This window comes from Taurulus bubalis, assembly GCF_910589615.1.
Source record: "Taurulus bubalis genome assembly, chromosome: 8".
Classification (NCBI taxonomy): Eukaryota; Metazoa; Chordata; class Actinopteri; order Perciformes; family Cottidae; genus Taurulus; species Taurulus bubalis.
Genome location: NC_136596.1, coordinates 13,665,155 through 13,688,498, shown reverse-complemented (window position 1 = coordinate 13,688,498; position 23,344 = coordinate 13,665,155). Strand labels below are relative to the sequence as shown.

The 23,344-nt window shown below is 41.8% G+C and overlaps 2 protein-coding genes across 2 annotated transcripts in view; one reads left to right on the top strand and one right to left on the bottom strand.

Annotated features, from left to right (window-relative positions):
• Positions 1–19,463, top strand: part of rtkna (rhotekin a) — a gene marked incomplete at its 5' end in the record, with an annotated part of 53,503 nt that extends 34,040 nt beyond the window's left edge. Inside the window, 10 exons of the mRNA XM_079221829.1 lie at positions 9,679–9,940; positions 11,129–11,182; positions 12,814–12,931; positions 13,015–13,239; positions 13,363–13,457; positions 14,065–14,171; positions 14,359–14,490; positions 15,496–15,661; positions 15,782–15,886; positions 17,106–19,463. Of these exons, the coding sequence (XP_079077955.1) occupies positions 9,679–9,940; positions 11,129–11,182; positions 12,814–12,931; positions 13,015–13,239; positions 13,363–13,457; positions 14,065–14,171; positions 14,359–14,490; positions 15,496–15,661; positions 15,782–15,886; positions 17,106–17,824 (1,983 nt within the window). The 3' untranslated portion in view covers positions 17,825–19,463. The remainder of the gene's footprint in view (positions 1–9,678; positions 9,941–11,128; positions 11,183–12,813; positions 12,932–13,014; positions 13,240–13,362; positions 13,458–14,064; positions 14,172–14,358; positions 14,491–15,495; positions 15,662–15,781; positions 15,887–17,105) is intronic.
• A 369-nt stretch (positions 19,464–19,832) lies between these two features.
• On the bottom strand, positions 19,833–22,781 carry mblac2 (metallo-beta-lactamase domain containing 2; the record flags this gene model as incomplete). Its single annotated transcript, XM_079221859.1, has 3 exons — positions 19,833–20,509; positions 20,950–21,164; positions 22,340–22,781. 3 exons carry the CDS (start codon positions 22,779–22,781, stop codon positions 20,336–20,338), a joined length of 831 nt encoding a protein of 276 aa, XP_079077985.1. The 3' UTR covers positions 19,833–20,335.
• Between the last annotated feature and the right edge of the window lie 563 nt (positions 22,782–23,344).

Here is a 23,344-nt window from a genome sequence, read left to right as displayed (position 1 = left end):
CAAGGTGCCACATCAGGATTATCAACCATTCATATACCATAGGCGCAGCTACGGGAGCAATTTAGGGTTAAGTGTCTTGCTCAAGAACACAACGACATGGTCTAGCGGAGCCGGGGATCGAACCGCCGACCCTGTGATTGATTGATGACCTTGCTCACCACTGAGCCACAGTCGCCCTATAAAAACATTGTTAGTGGTGCTGGAAGCCAGAAAAATATTGGCACAACAAGCTGGATACATCTATATGGGAAGTATGATGAGTTCCATTCAAATTAAAATAGTTATGAATAGGTTAATAAAAGTCCAAACTTAAATGCCGTCACAAACAACAACAACAAAAAAGCTTAAATCTCTTCCTCAAGTTAAATGGCAGCGGTCCAAAACAAAATCATATGGTTAGCAGCTGACATCTCTATCACATGGCAATCATCACATGTTAGAATTTTGTAGAAGCTTTATTTGGCCCATCCATTCTATACTGCAAGACAGTTGTTTTGAAATCTACAAAGGCTTAAGTGCTCTTTGGAATGTGAATAGAAGGATAAAACTGAGGAGAACAATGCACTTTCCGATCCGCATTAATATGGTCTTAGCCTCACAAGCTTTGCACCTCTCTGTGTGTGTCTGTAGTTTAGCAAAGAGTCGATGTAAATACAACAGGGAGGACCATTTGGCAGGCTTAAATGCTAGTTAGGCCGGCTGAGCTAATTATCCCTGATTTCCTGATCCGGATTCAGGCAAGGAGGAAAGCCTCAGATTACTGAAACAAGCATTTTGTGGTTAATCAGCTGAGGGGGGGGGGGGGGGGGGGTTGCAAGTGTTACAGTAGGATGGGCTTGTGGTAGTGAGATAACTAGCCACCCCTCACCCCACTGAGGATGAAAAGGAGCTTAAGGTGCAGGACCCAGCAGGGATGCTACTTTCTATCGGGAAACTGTGGCACTGTGACCTCTTGCCCTCTCAACCCTCCCTTTGTCCCTTTTTAGCCGTTTGTCATCTGCCATTTGTCTGTCCCTCTCTGGCCACTCCCATGAGTCAAAATGTAGTCAATGTTGATTCTGTTTTTTCTTTGTTTGGACCATAGGAATTATGGGCTCTTATGCCAAGAGTATGCCCAAAATTTATTTGCCATTTTTCCTAAGCACTGATGTGCTTTATAGTGGCACTTGCAAGTTATACTAGTTAAACTGGAAGCAAAATACTCAACCAGTCATGTGATATTGTCGGCCAGTCACGGGCAAAGAAGACACACGGAGGAGATCGAATCAAAAACCTGTCGTGTCCTACTTCTACCCTCGCCTTTCCTCTTCCCCCACATCTACACGAGGTGTGAGGTAGCATGTCATACTGAGAGCTGTCAGTTACCATGACACTTGCAGAGGTTCTTGGAAGAGTCAAATGACTTTCAGAGAAAGTGATGTGCTCCACCCAGCCCCCCACCCATATCAGCGTAAGCGATAAGCGACACAGCCAACTTCCGTTCACAGACTAACACCTCTCTTCAAACGACAATTTGATGTGTCACATCGGTGCATTTTTTCTTTTTTTTTTACATGTATCTTTTAATGTGATTAAATCCTCTTTACCCTATCTCCCCACTTAGGGATGCACTATCAGCCCGTTCCTTTCCTAAACCCTTCTCTCCTTTGTCTGTATGGGCCTCTGGTTTAGAGGAAAAGCTTGCTAATCAGTTAATAATACAGCATCAGCTTGTATAATAGTATGTGGCTGTGTTCCAGGCCTGCAAGTGTGTGTGTGTGTGTGTGTGTGTGTGTGTGTGTGTGTGTGTGTGTGTGTGTGTGTGTGTGTGTGTGTGTGTGTGTGTGTGTGTGTGTGTGTGTGTGTGTCCTAATTTATTAATTGCCTCTTGCAGTCCCCAGACAGTCCAGTTTGCCAATTAGTCTCATTAGGGTTTAAGCTGTGAAACATACAAAACTATGTAAAAACTGCCGGAAAATACAATTATTACCATCACATTTTTGTGATTTATTTTTGCCGAGCCTTTTTTGGTCTGTTTGACATGTAGAGTTGAATCTAAAAGAAGCACAACAAAACATATTCTAACCTTCAAGGATCCAGAGAGGATTTACAATTCAGTTTATTTTATCTGAACATAGCATTACTGTATTTTGAATGCAGCCCAGTTTTTCCCCCTGGTCCTCTTAGAGGTGAAATGGACGAGGAACTGGGGGAGGTCTGCTCCGAAACCTGTACGCAGTGTTTCATAAATCTTTACTCTCCAGGCCTGTTAGTTATATGCTGAGAGACCACACACAGTCATACAGTAGATATATATATATACAAACACACATGCACAGGTGCTCACACACTTCCTGTTATTATCACCTATACATTGCCTTCAAATTATTCTGAAGTTTTCTTTCCCTGCCCGCAGCTGCTCCCAGCTCCCACTCTGCTTCTGTATGATAATGTGGACCTAGTATATTAGGCTGAGTGTGCACAGCAGTGTAAGAGCCATCACCCTTTTAATGTGCCTATAAATTGCTGCAGTGATCACTGCTTGGCAGACTCTAAGCTTCCTTTGCTCTCTCGTAGCTCTAAACAATTTGTTTTATAGCTTGAAATCCACTTCTCTGTTGCTCTCTGTAGAGATAGCAGCCAAGAAATTCAATTTACTTGCATATACAAAATTCACACACAGAGCAGATATGCACTGACGTACTTGCATGTATTTGTTTGTATACACATGCATATTTCGGCACCTTCTGCATGTACATAAAACATGATTTTACACATATACACTCTTTTTCTCTCATTAGAACTTTCTGCTATGACTCCACTGTGTGTGTGTGTGTGTGTGTGTGTGTGTGTGTGTGTGTGTGTGTGTGTGTGTGTGTGTGTGTGTGTTAGTTAGGACCCAGCTGCATTTGAAACACATTGCCTTTGTGTGAGAACAGCTGGCTGCAAAGTCATTTGGACACACGCTCGCACAGACAAGCGCATGTGGACAAGCACTCGCATAGTTTTCCATTCAAGCAGAACAGAAACAGTCTATATTGTCAGCGACTAATTGAATGCATAAGCTGTCTGAAGGAGGGAGTTCCAGCTATAAGGGTGAGTTGGTCCACTGTTAAATCTCTACAGCAGTCTCCTCAATAATGACATCAGCATGTTGGCACCTAGACCGGGGTACACGGATGCATTTTGACATATGAAAGGGCCCAGGGAGTGTGTGTGTGTGTGTGTGTGTGCGTGCGACCTGGCATTGAACAGACTTGGACTGCTCTGTAGCCAGCCTTGCTGTCGTAAAAGGCCAACGCAAGCACCCCACCCAGTTACTGTTTCTTTTCCCCCTTCTTCTGCTCCGTCTGAGCAGTACCAAACTAGTTCCCTTCACTGTTATTGTGCCTAGGCTTCCCAACAGCAGCTGGAGTCTGCGACACTGTAGGGACTTGTTTGGGTGAATTGGATCATTGTTTTTGAGTGGTGGTCTGTTTTCTCCTGATCTCCAGGCTATGTGTTTCATTGAATACATATGTGTACGTAATACACTTACTGCTTGCTTTGTTATGCGTCTGTGGTCATGGGTATGACAGTGACATGTTGTGTGTTACTGAAAGTCACACAATGTGACTTCCTTCCGCAACACCCCAGCAATTCACCCATTACTCCATTTCGTCCATTCACCCATATTCTATCCATATCCTTATTCTTTCCATTCTCCTTATATCTTCATTCCCACATTTTCTTTTATACGCCAACTCTCTCTCTCTCTCTCTCTCTCTCTCTCTCTCTCTCTCTCTCTCTCTCTCTCTCTCTCTCTCTCTCTCTCTCTCTCTCTCTCTCTCTCTCTCTCTCTCTCTCTCTCAGCTAATTTGTCCTTGATTTCTTTTCCTCTTCATTTATCTCCTACTCTTTCTTGCACTTTCAACTGCTCCCTCTATGCTTAACTGCAGCCATGCTCTGGGTATGGGAGGGGAAGAGGGTGAGCATGAAGGAAAGTAGCGGAAGAGGATGGAGAGGGAAGGCGAGGCACATAGTTGTGGCTGGCTAATTGAAAGCCAGCAGTTTGGTCAGTGAAGTCTGTATGGGAGTGGTCAGGAATGTATGTTTGTGTATGTGAAATAGAGTGTGTGTGCGTGTGCGCGTGCGTGTGCATGTGCAAGACTTTTGCCTTTGGGTTTAAGTCCTGTTGTTATTGTTCTCAATTGTTGTCCTCTTGCTACTCTCTTTTTTCTATCGACCTCTTTCACTCTGTCTGTCCAAAAGCAGTCAGCTGTGGCGTGTTGTCTGTTCAAAAAGAAAACAACTTCGGAGTCAGCATGGAGGAAAAAGTGGCTTTATAGTGATTAGAGAAGTCAGTCTTGAACTGGAGGATGCAGATTCCATGCAAATGCCGAAGACCATTTCTTTACTGGTATCAACATTGATGCCTGTTGTGTATGTGCACTGGTTTCAGAAGGGCACATGTTATTGTGCACATGCTTGCTCCAGTAAACCCAAGACTTGTACTCAGAATTGATATAATCTAAGACTGGACTCTGAGGCGGCCTCACTTTTCTGTACTAAATGCTAATGCCAGCGGGCCAGAATGCTCACAATGACCATGCTTGTATACAAACATTTGCCAATAAGCGTTACAGCAGCTGAGGCTACTGGGAATGTCATTACTTTTACGGGTATTTAGTCATAAACCAAATTATTGGATGAATAGAACATTTTACTTTATAATGGCTCTCATCGCAAACAATTCTTCCTTAAGTGGAACAGGAATGTCTCTCATTTCATTGCAATCCATCTAATAGTTGTTGAGATATTTCAGTCAGGACCAAAGTGAGGAACTGAACTGACAGACTAACTGCCATCCGTAGAGTTAAGCGAAATGGCAAAGACATATGCTGGAAAAAACGCCACATTTTACAAATAACGTATGAGTAGTCTTGTAAATGTAAACACAATTTAGGAAGAACTCTAAATCCTCCACTCTGTCAATCCCAAGCAATTTCAATTAATGTGGTTCTACTGTACAGAGCAAACAGTTATTTCTTGCTGTGTTTAATACTGATTTGTTTTTAAATCTAACCCCATGGACTAACCCTATTCTGTAACAGCAGCCGTCTGGTCTGCTCAGGGCCTGAGGTCAGAGGTCAAGGGTCAGTGATCTGAACAGAAAAGCCTACTCATGCGTTACAACACATCGTAAACAAACCATTATACACCATCTGCAGTGGCGTCAAATCCCCAAACCAGCATGTGTGTGTGTTTGTGTTTGTGTGTGTGTGTGTGTGTGTGTGTGTGTGTGTGTGTGTGTGTGTGTGTGTGTGTGTGTGTGTGTGTGTGTGTGTGTGTGTGTGTGTGTGTGTGTGTGTTGGTGTCTCTGAGATCACACCCACAGGCACACAAGTGAGGATCAACACACACAGCCAGATAGGGAAAGAGAGGTGATGGAGGAAGTGACCATCTGGTATCTACTTAGGCATCAAATTACCTGATGAAAGGTTAGATTGGCCTCATGCGTAATACTGTTGGTGGCATACAGTGATGCTATCAAAATTTCTATTGTTTGAAGCAAATACTAATATTTACTATTGATCATATTGCTGTTCTATTCTTTTTTTACATTATCTCGATCCATTGTGTTCATTTGACAGACTATTTTATCCAAAGCAACACACGTGTTGTCTTGCATAAGGACACTTCAACATGGGGACAGGGATCCACCAGCCCTGTGATAAACGGCCAACTAACTCTACCATGTTTATGATTTTTCTATAAAAAAAAAATCCACAATAATGATTTGAGTATGAGGGAACAGTATGCAGTTGGTCTAAATTCTTCCATAATCAAAAAGCTGTCTATCTTTCACCACTAGTGTAACAGTCAAGTCTTTTTTTCCTCTCAGAAAAAGACACTTTCCCAATTATTTCCAAGTCTGCTATAGAACCCTCTACCTCTCTTTCTGTTGCCAAATCTGTCTCTTAATTTCCTGATTGCCACCTCCCTTTTGCCCAAATTGTGTTTTTCCCATCATTGTTGTCTTCTCTTATAAGTCTAGCACCTCCTCGCCATCTCTCCCTCCGCATCCCCTAATGTTATACCCAGCTCACCTCCTGAGAGCACTTTCTCTTTCTTTTCCTCCACTTGTGCTTCCTGTTCTCATCTCTTTTTTTCTCCCAACTGCCTCTAACACCCACCCAGACCTTTTGCCTTGTCAACCCGTAGCTCTTCTTTTCTTTTTCTCAATCCCCCGTTGTTTTCTTTGACAGCACCACCTCCTCTCTGTGACGCTGCTTGATACCCAACATGCAATGCATCCCTGTCGCCCATCCACCCTTCCTTCACCCTCTATCTGGCTGCTGTCCACACTGCCACAAGCGGGGCGGGCAGCCTCCCTGTCAATGCCCACTGGTCTAACACCTGCCACTGAAGACACTGCAAGGGAATCACTGTGACCATGTGTGTGTTTGCACGGTTATATGTATGTGTGCCTGTGAGCATTTGTGAAAGATTATAAAGAGATCTCTTACTATCTATTTATCTCTTACTTCGCTGTCCGTGAGTGTTTATTTCTGATTTACTCTGTTAGCCTGACATAAAACCAGACTCATAGATTAGAGGTAGATCTAGGCTTCTTCTATTCTGAGATCCCCCTTAAGGAGAACCCTGTTAATTTAGCTGCTCTAAATACAGGACCCCCTTCTAGGAAGGCCCCCTACATGAAACCTTTTCTGTGTGTGTGTGTGTGTGTGTGTGTGTGTGTGTGTGTGTGTGTGTGTGTGTGTGTGTGTGTGTGTGTGTGTGTGTGTGTGTGTGTGTGTGTGTGTGTGTGCATGCGCACGCGCACATATGTGCGTGCGCGTGCCTGCATGCTATAAGTGTATGTGTGTTCCTTCAAAGTTGGCTGGCTAGCCTTCGGCTGAGTGGTGCATGGACCATGGTTTGTGGTGCCACCATTGACGAGGACATTTAAATACGGCCAGAGATGTGCTTTCTTTCCTTTCTCTGTTCATCATCGGTTCACATTTTTGCCCCCTTTTTTGTTTAATTGTATTGTGCACAAGGAAGGTTTTATTTTTTCAGATTGAATAATTGAGCAATAGTTTTTTCCACATAGCAAAATGGGGTATTACAATTGTTTATTTTGTCCAAAGTCAATTGACATTGATTTAAAAAGCAGCAGATCTCAACATTTGAGAAGTACTTTTATACAAATTAAAATACTTAATAACATAGTTAATTGGTTCCATTATTAATTGATTATCTAAGTTTTAATTTAATCAACAAATTGTATGCATACAAAAACACGTTTCAGTCCTGAATCCTGGCTTATGCTTTACAGACGTGCAAACAGTGGATATTGCTCATGTTTGTTGTCTAGAAGTTTCAAACCTTTGGCTTATTATTGTAATATTGGTGATGTATAAAATATACATGTATTACTCTTTCTTAACGTATCAGTTAAGTATTCATTGCAAAGAAATCAAAAACATAAATGCAGACATGAATGTGCATTTTCCTTTATCCTCAGTTATAATTACATATTATCTCTTCAAAATCATCTCAATCAAACAATGAACACTCAAACACTTGACCTGTAAAATTGAATTATCCACTTGTAGGTGAGTGCTACATGTTTATACCATTGCTGTAATTTGGTCCCCTTTCTTTTGCAGCCAAGAGTTATGTAATTGCTTTTTACCCCGTGGATGTGTTTATTTAATGGCATTTGTAGCTACATTGTGTTCAACAGCCAGTGTAGATTGTACACGACTCTAGACTGATCATTATCTTCATTAGGATAAGTACACTCAGTCAGGCTCTCATTTTGTTTCATAATTCTTAACTCTGGCAGTATTTCTAAGGAGTAATTTAGTAATTTATTTTAATGTTATACCATATTATTGCAGCAAATGATACTGTAATGCATGCTCGACTATGATTTACAGAGTTTCAATGTTTTGGTTTAGAGACAGAATAGTTGGATCTGTGTGATTTACTTAGTGTAGCTTTAAGTGTGGTTACATCCAAAGGAAACAAATGAGTTTTTCCAAGACTGTGGTTAATCAGAAACCACACAACCTCATCTTGAAGTGCACTACATTCAAATGTGGACTTTTGTGTCTAAACTGCATTCATTCCTCTCCCACTGTTCCTCTGTTGAACAAAGTGTGGGACTCGTGCGAACAGAGACCTGCAGAGAGAAGCACGAGGGTATGGAGGAGGAGAAAGAAAAGCTGATTGAGGACGGTGGAGAGGAACAGATGTAATGTGAGGGAAGGCGGAAGAACATTTGCAATAAAAGTTAAAAAGCTTAAATCAAAAGAATAAAAAATGCATAATAATAAGCCAGAGAGAGAGACTATAAATGAGAAACATTGGAGTAGAGGAGGAGAAGGTGCTTTTATCAGACAGAGAGAGGGGTGGGGAAAGAAGGGCAAAGAGAGTTCATTTGTGGGGAGAGTGCGAACTTGTTAATGTATCACTGAAGAGGACAAGCACACACACACACACACACACACACACACACACACACACACACACACACACACACACACACACACACACACACACACACACACACACACACAGAAATACAAATGTTCCAGCAGTCGGGCAAATGCTGCATGGCATTTATTCATTCATTCATTATAAACAGAGAGTAACCATCCTATTTTCCTAACTGGGTTCAAGCAGTTCTTTAAAGACAACCTTATTGATGTGGTAAGAGCACTTGAAAAAAGAGTGAGCACTCGAGGTCAATCTGGCTTTGCCTTTGCTTGGTCTGTTTTGATTCTTGGATCTCTTTGTGCTCTCTCATCCCTCTCACCTCATATGTTAGTTCTTCCCCTCACTGTTTGAAGTTCATGCATACAGTGTTTTGTACTGCTGACAAAGTGTAGAGGGGCTTAGAGATTTGTTTAAACTCTGGACAGCATCATTAGAGGCAGAGCCAGACAGTTATGGATTGAGGAACCTTTACTGTCTGCACGTGTTTGAGTATGTGTGCATGGTTTGTTTACTCCTGCACAAGTGTAGATAGTATGTTTTCCCCCAGAAAAGCCAGCTCGAGTTCAGTTTAATATTCTATTATTGTATTTTTCCTTTTGAGAAAGCAGCTTTAGCAAAGGTACCGTGGCTAGAGGTGTGTATGTGTACACATGTGTGTTTGGGGTCTCTCATTAGGGCTGCAGATGTTTAATGTTCAACAGCTTCAATCTTTGCTCTCTCACCTGGTGTGTGTGTGTGTGTGTGTGTGTGTGTGTGTGTGTGTGTGTGTGTGTGTGTGTGTGTGTGTGTGTGTGTGTGTGTGTGGTAAGTTTGCACTAAATGATTAAGCATCTATGTGTCTGCTCAGCAGGGGGTTGGTAAGAGGGCGAAAGGCCACGTCCATGCCAACACACACAGAACCAACTCTTAAGTGCTTTCAGAGACACATCTCACTAATGTATCCACCAGAGACCTGTAATCTGCAGACTACCACTCTTGATGTCTTCTTCATTTCTACCATTCTTGCCAAAAAAAGCTTGCCCTTCTTTGCATTGCTATCTGTTAGAGTTGTCATGCCTATTCTCGTCCTCCCTCGATTCACCCCATGTACTCTAATTATGTCTTCCTACAGTTGACAAAGACTCTTTTCAAATGTTTTATGCGTCATTTAAGAATGATTCACCTTACACTAATTGTTTTGCCCTTCTCCTCCATCCCTTGTCCTTGCAGGACAGCGACATCCAGAAGAAGATTGACCATGAGATCCGTATGCGCGATGGAGCCTGCAAGCTGCTGGCTGCCTGCTCCCAGAAAGACCAGGCATTGGAGGCGTCGAAGAGCCTGCAGACCTGCAGCACACGTATCATGGCCTACATGTCGGAGCTCCAGAGGATGAAAGAGGCTCAGGTCATGCAGAAGGTCACGCGGAGGTCATCAGATGCAGGGCCGATGGACGACAGACTCCCGTGCAAAGGAAAAGTGGCCATCTCAGGCAAGTAAAACCTTGTCTAAATGTTTGGATGTGTGTGTTGTAAGATAAATGTATGCGGAAATATGCAAGGAATTTGTAAAAAAAACACAACTTAATGTATTCATTGTTGGATATTTGGATATGCACCGGCAAAATATAAGAACTTTGAATCTTTGTGATCCATTTAGTGTTACGATTTGGTGCAGAGCTCCTCCTGTCAGGCAGATGCTGCCTATTGCAGTATGACAGCGGGCAGTCGGATGAATAATTATGGCGCTACTCTGTTTGCATTGCAGACACACTGCAGGGAGATAATTCACACCAGGGACACCAAAACAACTAGTTTCTTGTTTTGTTTGTTTTTAGAACATGTTGAGAAGGTTAATTAAAATATGTATATATATATGTGTGTGTATATATATATATATATATATATATATATATATATATATATATATATATATATATATATATGTATATATATATGTATATATGTATATATATATGTATATATGTATATATATATGTATATATGTATATATATATGTATATATGTATATATGTATATATATATATATATATATATGTATATATGTATATACATATGTATATATGTATATATGTATATACATATGTATATATGTATATATGTATATACATATGTATATATATGTATATATATATATATACATATGTATATATGTATATATATGTATGTATATGTATATGTGTGTATATATATATATACATATATATATGTATGTATATGTATATATATACATATGTATATATGTATATATATGTATGTATATGTATATGTGTGTATATATATATATACATATATATGTATATATATATGTATATGTATATGTGTATATATAATATATATATATATATATATATATATATATATATATATATATATATATATATATATATATATATATATATATATATATAATATTAATGAGAGTTGAGGCAGGGAGCATGTATGTGTGTTTTTGTTATGGGCGTTTATTTGCTGCATGTCTGGTACCCAGCTGAAGAGATACACACTCACACACAGATGGTAATTAGCTGTGGATGCTTTAGCCAGTGACTGAGAGCAGCATGGGTAAGGAGACACATTTTCAGATACACACACATCAGTTAGACAGTAAGAGTGATTAACATTTTTGTGGTCTAATCCCCTGTCTGTTGTCATTACAGATCTTCGGATCCCTCTCATGTGGAAAGACACAGAGTATTTCAAGAACAAAGGAGGTGAGAAGCCATGTGTGGGAAGAATTTTATTGATGGAGTATTAATGGTTTATGCCTGTAGGATTTATTAATGATTTGCTTCGGAGGGAATGGTATGTGGCTTCACACACGGTTATGAAATGGCTAATTCTAATATGTTGAATGTGTGTAAAAGTTTTGTATAACCACAGGGTTGAGTGTGGGGTTCCTCATTCCTTCAGAGGGTGAAATACTGATGTGGACTTTATGATTCATATCTGAAAAATCTGCTGACCCATTAAACTGTGCGGACAGATCATACAGTAGGACATTTTCTCTACTCTATGCATGGTCCATAGCACAGTTCCTGAAGCTGATTATTACAATCTGTTGCAGCTTTACCAGAAATTTCAGTATTTTCCAGGAACTGTTTTTTGGAGAGAAACTCCTGGCAGCACAACCTGACCCACCGCTCAGTCCTGCTGGCTTTGCCTCTTGGCTCTGAGAAGCAGCAGTGCAACACAGGTGCTGAACTGGGTCATTATTAGCAGGGCATTTAACAAATGAAGTAATTTAAGGAACTCTCGTTTTTTTCCTGTGGTCTGTTACTGTGAATTATTTCATAGTAAACATTTGTATGGCATTTCAGAGTTCAATGGTGCACGGAAAATATAACAATAGTCGTCATGAAATTGACTATTTGCTATCCCGCCTCGTCTTGATAAAGTCAATGTAGGTTAACACCCTTGCAGTCATTATATCAGTCTCAGACCTCATTCTCTCCCTGGTGACTTGAATGGAAATAATCTGCATGGCCTGTGCATATAAATGAACTCAAGAGACAGGTAGTAGACTCTTTACAAAGCTTAATGAGGCTGTTAGTCAAGGTCATTAAGCACACCGAGACATAAACTGAGCCCAGGAGGTGAGGAGGAGTAAAGCATGTTCCTCTGTCACGTGTCCAATCACGTTCTAAGCAGAGCGTTGAGCTCACACTTGGAATGTTAAGTATGAATATTAAGTGTCAATGTGCCTTGTACAGACAAGCACATAAATACTGTAGGAGCGGACTCTACTTTTGTGGCAAAATATATATATTTTTTAATTAAATAAAGATAGAGGACCATCAGGAGCCACACTGTTTATATTCCAACAAAGATTCCAAGAGTCCTATTTTTTACATTCATGCCTCACTGTTATTATTAATATGTTGGTGTGTTGGCACAAGGATTCACCATAATCGTTACCTATATTCATGCATGCCCAGAAAGGTATTGCAGCTTCTTTACAATTCCTGTGTATTTTTTCACAGTGTATATAAAAGGCAGTAGTTGTCGTAGCTCTAATTGACTACTGCAAGATACCCCATTGTGCTTCAGTTTCAACCACAAAACATGCTTCATAGGAATTCCTAGCCCAGCTGGCCAGTTCACAGATTGCTGAACTGAAACTAACAACGTCAGCCAGGTGGAGGAGCTGATCTTGTTTCACCTTTAACTACTCGGGTCATATTCCCTCTCTAGCCTCTGGCCTCAACACGTTGTTAGAGTAGTTATTTCCAGAGGTGATGTTGTTTTGGAGCTGGCGATGAGTTTTCAAGTGACGCAAATGAATGAAAGATGTCACATCATTTGTTCTCTCTTTTGTTCTGCCGTTCCACCTCGTCCTTTGTAGAGCTTCATCGGTGCGCAGTGTTCTGCCTGCTGCAGCTGGGAGGAGAGATCTTTGACACAGACATGGTGATAGTGGACCGGACACTCACTGATATTTGCTTTGACAACACCATCGTATTGTAAGTCATCTGTCTGACACATAAACTGAAATACTCACAAAATATATGATGATATGTTCATGATCTGGTGTATCCTTTTGCAGTAATGAAGCCAGGCCGGGTTTTGAGCTGCGTGTTGAGCTGTACAGCTGCTGCTCAGAGGACGACTACTCAACAGGCAGCACGTCAAGGAAACTAGCCAGTAAACTGAGCTCGTCACTGGGGAGATCAGCCGGGAAGAAGCTCCGGGCAGCCATGGAGCCTGGGCAATGTAGTCCTGTTAGCAACGGGGGGGCAGCTCCTCTTCTACTGCCAGTTCCCTCTGTACCGTAAGTTTAAGCTTTAAGTTGATCTTTTTACCAGTTGGCATCTTTATGGAGACAATTTTTCACTCGAAACATGCATTCTCAAATGCAAAATAAATTTCCATCCCCTCTCTTGTGTGTTGACAGGGGCCCTAAGTACCACCTCTTAGCTCATACCAGCCTGTCACTGTCACACGTCCAGGACAGCTTTCGCACACATGACCTCACCATCTCAGGCAACGGTGAGTGACAGCCTTCTTCAATCTGTCTTCTCACCATCTTTCTCTTTTCTCTGCCAATTCAGCCATCTGTCTGTTTTTTGTGCTTCCCCTCACTCATCACTGTCTCACTTCTCTTCCTTGCATTCTAATAATTTCCCTTAAATTAAGTGAACTGCCCTTCTCCTCCCCCCGACCCCAATACCCCTTCCTCTCTGTCCTTCCATGTTCTCTGACAGGCAGCCATTGTCAAGGTCACAGTAATAAAGGCTGTGCTATGAGGTGACTGCTGTGTAAAGCTGTAATGATGTGGGCTAACAAGGGCCCAGACCCTCAGACAGACAGGCCCCTAGTGTTTTATTCATTGGCCCTTCAGCCTGCTGTAAAGTTTCATTGCTGCACTTCATGACACTCCCTGCAGCTGCCTGTCTTTTATACCCCTGTGCCTGGTGTTGTGTGCTTAAGGGGGGCAGCATGATGAGAGGAAGAAGTGTGTGTGTGTGTGTGTCTCTGTGTGTAGATGCACATGACTATACATTTTTCCCTGTGAATTTTGAATGTCAAGTGGAAATACTTTTATTTATTCATGGTGTTTATTTTCGTCCATCCATCTCGCTCTCTTTCCCCGCAGAAGAGTGTTCATATTGGCTGCCACTCTATGGCTCTATGTGTTGCCGCCTCGCAGCTCAGCCTCACTGTATGACCCAACAGATGATGAGTGGATGTTTAAAAGTTAAGGTAAGTTGGCAGGTGTGTGTGCGGCAGTGACGGGAACTTTCACGGTTTCAATATATATTGTCTTTTGTCCTGGTTGTCCTTTTCTCCTCCTCCACTTTACTCCTCCTTCGTATGTTGCCATCTGTCTTTGTGTTTCTCTCCCTGTCTTTTAATCCGCACTTCACTGATCTTTTACTCTACCCTGCAGCAGTTGGGAGGTGACCTTCAGAGTTGGACAAAGGTGTATGCCGTTCTAAAAGGAACAAGCCTTTTCTGCTACCACCGGCAAGAAGATGTGGGAGCTAATGTCGAGCCAGCTTTCACTATTGCCATCAACAAGGTCAGCAAAGGAATCACATAAATGGAGGAACTATCTGGATTGGAATAAAATGATCTGGAGGTTGAGCCAGTTTGACACATTTCATTTTATTTTTGGTAATGCCTGAGGCTTCAGGAGCAGAGATGGAACGGGTTTGGGTTTGTGGATTGCTGCCAGTTTGAAGCTCAAGGCAACTGGTTGAGAAATGAGCTCTTCTCTTATCTATGAGTAAAGGTGCCATTGAGCAAGGCACTCCGCCCTCAGTTGCCCCTGTAGAGCTGCTCAGAAGCCAAGCATAGAAAACTGTGGTTCTGTTGCTCAGCTTTCCGGTGTAACGTTGTTAATGTTCAGCAATGCTAGAAAAGAGCAGGCATGTCCTGATAAAAGGCTTTAAAGATGTCAAAAATAAAATCAGATCAATATGAGTCTTGAGTCTTGAAAACACAATAAGACAAAAGAGTCAGCTCCATCCAACTAGGTATCCTTATTCTCTCAGCCAGTCATTCAGACAGTCAGGTTCTTGATCATCTTATTGCCTGTGTCTGGGATTTGATGCCTGTGAGGCTTCTCATTCCTTCCATAGTGACTCATTTAGTGTTGTGTAGCCGCTGACCCTGATCTCCCAGCTGACCTAAAGCCAAGTCAGTCAGATCAGGTCTGTGTGAGCCATTGTCACACAGTTGTCTGTCCCTAAAGAGGAGGGAGTGCTTGTGACGAATAGATGAATAGAACAGCACTGCCATCTAGTGGTCATAAGAGGACACATTTGGAGTAGGACGAAGATGTGGGAATTGGGAGTCTGCACCTTTTTTTTAGTTAATTGCTGAAGGGAAATGGTTGGGAAGAGGACTAATTCGTGGCAGTACTAGTGAGGGCTCATTTTCTGTGGGGACTTAGAATTACAATTGTCGTAATGATCACTTGTTGCAGCACATCATTTTGTTAGTTCAGGAGTGCTGGCATTCATTCTTGATTGTATTCAGTTTGTGGTAGATGATTGTATTCTTTGTCGCTCCCGTGTTTCAGGAGACCAGAATACGCGCGTCTGAGAAAGACCCTCAAAGTAAAGTTCAGAACATCTGTATCAGTAACCAGTACGGAGGGGAGGAGGTCACACACACTCTGACAACAGACAGCCGTGAAGACACGCACCGGTGGATGGAGGCCTTTTGGCAACATTTCTACGACATGAGTAAGTACTTGCTCTGATCCCACTAGTTATTGTGTTGCTGTGTTAAAGGACATACTCTACTGTATATTCTGGATTTGCTGCTTGGTGCGTTGAAAGTGACAGTTCGTCTCCAACTGACAGGCCAATGGAAACAGTGCTGTGATGACTTAATGAAAATTGAACTGCCATCACCAAGGAAACCAGCTCCTGTCACACCAAAACAGGGCTCACTCTATCACGAAATGGGTAAGAGCTCTGCCTGATTTATATTACTGAGCGAGGATATGCATTTAAAAAACAGTTTTACTCACTTTTAGCCAAAGATATGATTTGGAAGAATAAAAGCGAAGGCAGGGAAAGAAAGCACTGTGCCCGCTTTGCATGTGACTGTGTGTAGCTTTAATTCCTCGGGTCCATGTGCATGAGATGCTGTCACAATTAAATTTTCCTCCCCGATATCTCAAACTCACACTCTCTGTACTAGAGGATAGAATGGATCTTATCTCTGACACGCTGACTCACTCTCTGTCTTCTGTTTCTCTGTTCCTCTTTGTCCTTTCCTGTGTCTTTTCTGTCTTTTATTATTTCCTTGTGTCCTCGTACATTATTCCTGATTAACGTCACATTTTCCCTCAACTTCCACCATTCCTTTTTTTTTTTTTTACGGGTAATCATCTTAATGCTTGAATTAATCTGTTTTTCTTCTCTCATCATGCCTAAACATTTATTTCCCAAATAAACATGAATTAACCATTATCAATTTCTCTAATGACCATCAAAACACATAACTGAACGCAACCGGTTGCACACATCCTATCCATTCCTATCCATTCCATCCCTTCTTTCTCGCCAACCTCCTTCTCGGTTTTCCTTACCCCTCCCCGGCAGCTCCTCTTGCCACACCCTCCTCTGAGGGTCTTCTGCTGCAGGATAATGCAGTGTCTGCTGAGATTCGTGCTCTGCTCTCGTCTTATTACAACGACAGGTGAAGTAACAAGAGTAGGGCTCCATATAAACTATGTTGAGGTAAATGTTGCAGTCTTTACTACAAATCCAGGATCAAAACATTACAGGACAGGATGTTTTTGTTTCATGATCATTCATCATAATTAATGAAAACATTAAGATGTGCCGAATTCATATTACAAGACATCATTTGTTTGTTTTTTCCATTATTCTGCTCAACTCTACAATGCATTACCAGACATACAATCAAATTTGATTACAATATTTTCTTATGAACCTAAGAGTACATTTCAAAGTAACATTACGTAAATAATCCAAATGTATTCATTTTGCATTGAAACCGTCCTAATCCCTGCCTCCAAAAAATAAAAGGATATTAAGAAACAACTGGATTACCAGTTCATGTTCCAAATGGAAAGAACTTCAATTTTTTTATGAAACCTGGCTCTCGCCTTGTATCCAGCCGTATAATGAAAGTTTTGCTGCATCTCTCCTGCAGTTATTGAGTCATCCAATGACCTCAGCAGCACTGTGTCAGAAATCCTGGCTCGGAGAATGCAGGAGCTGGAGCTCCGCAGCCAGCTGGGAACCTCCCCCACCTGGATGTCTGTGTTTGAGGAGAACAACCCTAAATGCGCTGGCCGCCCCCGTCCTTGTACTTCTCGCCTCTCTGGCCACAGCCCCTGCACCCCTCACCGACTGCCCCGGAGCCCCTTGAGCTCTCACCGCTGCCCACAGCTGAGTCTGCTGTCCTCAGATGCAAGCCTGACCTCCGACAGCGACAGTCATTGCAGCACCAGCCCTTGCTCACATCGCCACGGCTGGCCCGAGCCTTCTTCAAACTTTCCTCTCTTGTCAGCTTCCCCTTCCTGCCTGAGGCCACGCACTCTGTCGCTGGATGCTAAGCTCAGCACCCTTCGAGGGAGGGTGTATGGAGGAGGAGGAGGGACCCTGCAGTGTACCTGCCAGCCACCTCCCTCTTCGCTGCTTGCCCCGTTCCCCATCTCCTCCCGTTCACCTCGGTCACAGCGCAGCACACAGACCACGCTCTCTTGCTCCAGCTCCACTTCCAGCAACAGCTCCAGCAACAGTGAGGGCAGCCACAGCCTTGAGTCATCAGAGGGAGCTCCCTTCTCAAGGCCCTCCCCGGCTCGACGCAGCCTCAGGAACCTCAAAGCCAGACTTGATCCTCGCAACTGGCTCCAAAGCCAAGTGTGAACTTGTCCCGCCTGACAGACATTTTACACTGGCCTAAAGGCAACAGTTAAAAGGTTAAACCATGGTTTACCTGGCTTAACGTATATGTGAACCAACCTAAGGCAGTCAGCTAGGCCACATGCACAGCCCTGAGGAGGATAAGCTGCCTCTACTGCCTCCTGGTGGAGGATTGATCATGAAAGACCCTCCTGGGGCAAACTGGAACGTCTTCTAACACAAAGGACAGATGACAATCAATGCAGGCGACTGCACTTTGCTGGGTTGCCACAATTTTGAAGATGGTCCAATACTAATTGGGAGGTACTGTGCTTGCTTTGAGAAATTATTATGGTCATACTGCTTGGGAGAAAGTGATGCTAAGAGCGAAGGACTTTCCTCTAATAAACAGGTTACACTGGGCCTACTGTCTGTCTTTGGACTCTAATTCTGAAACTTGTTTTGTTTTGACCTTATTAGCCATCCTGGCTCCTTAAACCATGTTTCAAAATCATGTATTTTAATGCACTAGCAGTATGTCGACTGGATGTTTCCTATCTGCATTTTATAGATAAAGGTTTGCAGTGGTTATGCTATGAAAGCCAGTGAGCATGTGGAAAGATGAACATAAGGTATAATCAATCAAGAGTTTTCTTAGGAACTGTTAAGTGTGCAGGTCAAGGTTAAAGTCTGTACTGACTACTGTGTCTACTTCAGTGTATGCATCGAATTATTCATACAACAGATAATCTTTGTGGTTCTCCTAAAATTACTATGCACCATTTTGTTTGTTTTTGCACATGACTTGACTTAAAGTTAAAATGTTGAACTACTTGAGATCATTTCAACAATGAATGGTGAAAGTTTAACTTTATGCAAGTGCTCATACATACTGTACTGGTTATTACTGTGATCTCTTCTGGATAAAAATCTGTCCCCATGGTCTTAACTTTCACACTTATCTACACTAATGACGTCTCCAAAAGTAGGTCATATATTCTATATACACAGAACAAACCCTTGAATAAGCTGAAATTAACTTAAGCTTAAGTATTGTTCAAAAGTAATTCCTATAATTCTGCTAAACTGCAGTATTGTGGATTCACTTAAGAATAAAATGGTGTATGTACACTGCCATGTATTTATTTAGTTATGTAAGTTAATGCCATTTAGACAACTCTTAACAGCAGTTATTTTTTGTCACAAGAAAACAATCATCTAACTCAAATCTTATAGGTGAGCCTGTGTCTGTCAGGGCAGTAACCTCTTCTACTCTGTTTGTATTGTTTACTGTGGATTTTACTTTGATAACAGTTTCCTTCTCGGGGCGCAGAACTTGGGCAATTTGACTAAGATTGAAAACTGTCAAATAGTTTTAAAAACATTTGTGACTGTAAACTTGTTTTTAACAAATAAACCTCCTTTGTCTTCTGTTACATTATTGATTTTGTTATAAATGCAGCTATATTGAAACCTGATTATTGTAATGTTAACAGATGATGTGCAGATCTGTAACGGTTACATATAAATAACATGGAATGTTATAACCTTGCAAGTTTCTCATGTTAGCAGGCTTTGTGTTCTGCATGTACACCGCCCTCAAAGGCAAACATAAGATGAGAAATGTGAAAATCTCATGTTTAAATAATATAACATTATAATAAATGTTTTATCAATAAACAAATGACTCTGTTTCTTCCACAATGTTCTTGTCTACATAAAATAAGATGGTAATACTTCAAGTTTTATTAACTGTGCATCTTAAATTATGATTGAATACATCTCTTACTTAAATTGAAACTGTAGCACAGCATATAGGAGTTTTAACAGTTCAAACATGCAGTATTTACTGTATAGAGGGAAACTTTCTTCCTTCTTCCCCACGTACAGTCTTTCCTGCAGTAAGTGCTTTGCACTCTGAGCATATGATGGATCATATTATATCCAATTCTGTTCCTCTCTTTCTCTCAGGAGAATCCATCTTGCGTGAACAACTGTGTAGTTGTCTGTCTTAGTCGATGCATGAGGAAAGGCAGGTAGAACAGAGGCTTTATTGTCAACGTTTCGGTCCCAAAGCCTTAGATTTGTCAATAGTACAAAGCACTGTTACAAACATGGGAGGTAGTCGACACTGGGCATTGTAAAATGCATAGAGAAATACTATGGCCATGCTGACTCTGCTTGCTGTTTGCAGTGCAGAATTGTATCATCGTTGTGCTATTATAATTGCACAACTGCTTAAAGTATAAAAATCATACATAGTAATATTCAACCCAACAAATACATTTGAAATAGTATAGAACAGAATAACATTATAAATACTTTATATTATATGCTTCATATGATGCTGATTATTGACTTATGTCACCCAATTGTGGCATTTTCCAGAAATAAATTCTATAATGTCTGTTGGATTACATAAGTAAATGAACAATGTTACATCAAGTTACAGATAAATGAGGGGTGTGCCCCCTCCATATTTAAACATCTTTCTTTGTTCACTTGTGCTTCCTTCAGCTCCATGATCCCCTCACATTAGCAGGCACTTCGTGGGTTGAATGCCCGCAGCGCCACACCAGCCAGAGTACCCCAGGCAAATGTGGAGAACTTTGCTGGGCACGTCCCAGCTCTGCTGATATATGTGGATGCAATCCGGTGAAGCTGCTTCGCACCAAAGGTGTTGTAGTGTCCTGGGAGGACTTGGTCAACCTGTTTAATGAATTTATACATTTTGTAACACTTGTTATGTACAGGACATAATACATGAGTTCCTAAATCCGAATCATCAATTCTTTGGGTATCAATATGTATCCATAGTTACATGGCACATAGCTCTGCTTTAAGGAAGATTACAAAACAAATGATGTTATATTCTTTTGATTGACATGGATATTACTAATTATCTTTTCCATTCTTAGCATACAAAAACAGTTGTTTAACGGTCTCAGAATAATAGTCACCTAAAATGTACACACAATGAACAACTATCAAAAATATAACAGGACTATGATAATTTCATTATAAACCTAATATTTTATAGACAATGGGATTGGATACCTTGTGCATCAAAGATCAATTAATCTGACCCAAACTATTGGTACTATGAGCTGAAATGGTTAGCTACCCTCAGGTGTGTATCACAGTGGTACCTGTTCGCTGTCCACTAGCCCCACCAGGCGCTCACAACTGCTGATGTAGTCACTGACGTGGCTGTAGGGCAGCCAGTCAATCATGGCACCGTCGTACACTACATCTCCACTGAAGAGCAACTTATTGTCACGGTCGTGGAGGCAGATGCTGCCCCGAGAGTGGCCAGGCATGTGGAGCACCGTCAGCTGTCTGTCACCCAGGTTGATGACATCACCTAGAGAGAGATGTTATTGGGTTTTCAAAATCACGCATATAAACACACAACATAACTTGTAACTTCAAGGCCTATATGCATTCAACTACACAGTTTACATCCAAACTAAATGCATACGTTCCTCATAATTTGGCTGGATTATATTTGTGTTTCTTTCATGTCATACTGATGTCCCGAGTCAAAGACATTCAGTAAATAATTGATTTGGTTCAGAACAAATATGAGCGGTACATTGTGTCAGAAGGATCCAACTGAATCACAGCACCACAGGATGCTGGCTTGGACACAGCAGAACAAGTCAGTGCATTGGATAATGCTGGCTGCAGTTTTGACACACTAAGAAGAATAAAGACAGACAAGGTTTTGGTCCAAACTCCACAAAAACAAAGCTGCTAATCCCAAAACTACGAGTTTATTATATTAGTGAATTGATTTGGTGTGTACCTGTGAATAGTACTGTGGGTGATGGCTAAATCAATGCTGTGAGCTTATTAATACACTATGGGAAGCCTTCCATAAACTGCGGCATAGCTGCATTTTCTTCTCATCTTTTTCTTGGATTTAACAGTGCCATCAGCACACTGGCTTAAAATAGATCTGCGCTGCAAAAAAAAAAACGAATAAAGAATATGCAAAGCAGCTACAAACAAAACACGTCTTCTTGTCACATATTGTCTCACATTACCAACACAGTTGGCTAACAAATGAGCCCGACCAATGCTATGTAATAAGACATTTACTCTTGTACAAGTGTTACACCTGACCTCATATTGAACTCCTGCCTAAGAAATACAACATCCTTTGTGACATAAGCGTTGAGCATCATCCATTAAGAATGTTGTTAGCACCACTCAATACCTCATATTGTACCGCTCCGCTACATATGTGAGATGCCTCTATAATGTATAGGAATGTGTGTCTGCATTCATCTAGCACGTCATTTTGGTCTTATGCCAAATTCATTGTGCGGGTAAATCCTCCTGTCGGGTGCATACTGTACACTGCATAATGTAAAAAATACTGAGTCTAGGCGCACCCATTAATTATGTTCTAATGGTATCGACCATGATGTTTATCCCTAAGCAAATACGTTTAGACCGTATGACCTGGCGTTTGATCGCATATCCACTCCTCTTCAATAAATCCGATCTGCAAAGGCTGCATCTCCTACCTACCCTCCTGCAGGATGTGTGTGGGCTGCACAGCCTTGACTTTGTAGTTCCTTGCCCTCCATCCCGGACTGGGAGCCTCGACTATCTCCCTGTCGCTGAGCCAGGTGGCCGTCTCGAAGTTGTCTCCGTTGGCCAAGGCATCGACCTCCGCGCTGTGGACGCCCACCTGTTGGAATTGATGGAGACCACCCGAGTGGTCGAAGTGGGCGTGGGTGGCGATGGCCAGCAGCGGGTTTTTCTTCTGCGGATCTTTGCCGAGCAACCCCTGGCCGTCGATGTAGTCAGGTAAGCTCCTCAAACCCAAACCAGTGTCTATCACCACGTCCTGGTGTGAGCCGCGGAGCAGCCAGATGTTGGCCCGGTTCTCTGACTGGTAAAATCGCTCCTGGATCCAGAAGAGTCCTTCTCCGAGCGATTTGTGAGCGTACCAGTCGGCTGCAGACATCCCAGTTCATGCACTTGTCGAGGTAACCGGCTGCGGGTATTGTGATGGCAGGTGATTTTGCGGCGGAGATGTGTAACTAGCTAGAGGTGATATGTTTTTGTGACCGTGACTGCCGACACACCCTTGTAGGAGGAGAGTATGCTCATTGGAAGATCAGATGACTGACGACAATATAAAGCGCGCTACTCTATTGGCTGTAAATAAACCACGCCCTTTTATACGTCAGGCGGAGGCGGGGCAAGGGAAGTCACTTTACGCTTAGAGTAGCATGTGTGCGTTGGTATCCACGCGCTCTCCTTGTAAAGCCGTTTAAAGCTTGATTAGATTCAGGTGCAGACTTTGACTTCAGGAATTCGTGTATGTGCCGAACAACAGATAAAACTGAGTAGCTGAATGTTTATGACAAGTAAGATCGAAAAGTAAATCCATGGAGACTTAGTAAAGGCTAAAAAGCTAAATGCCAGTAAACAGCCCTGACATACGTCTCCACGTTAGGACTAATTTACTAACAGTCACATAGTGAGTATAACAACTTATTATAAGTGTTAATGAGCATGTGGTGT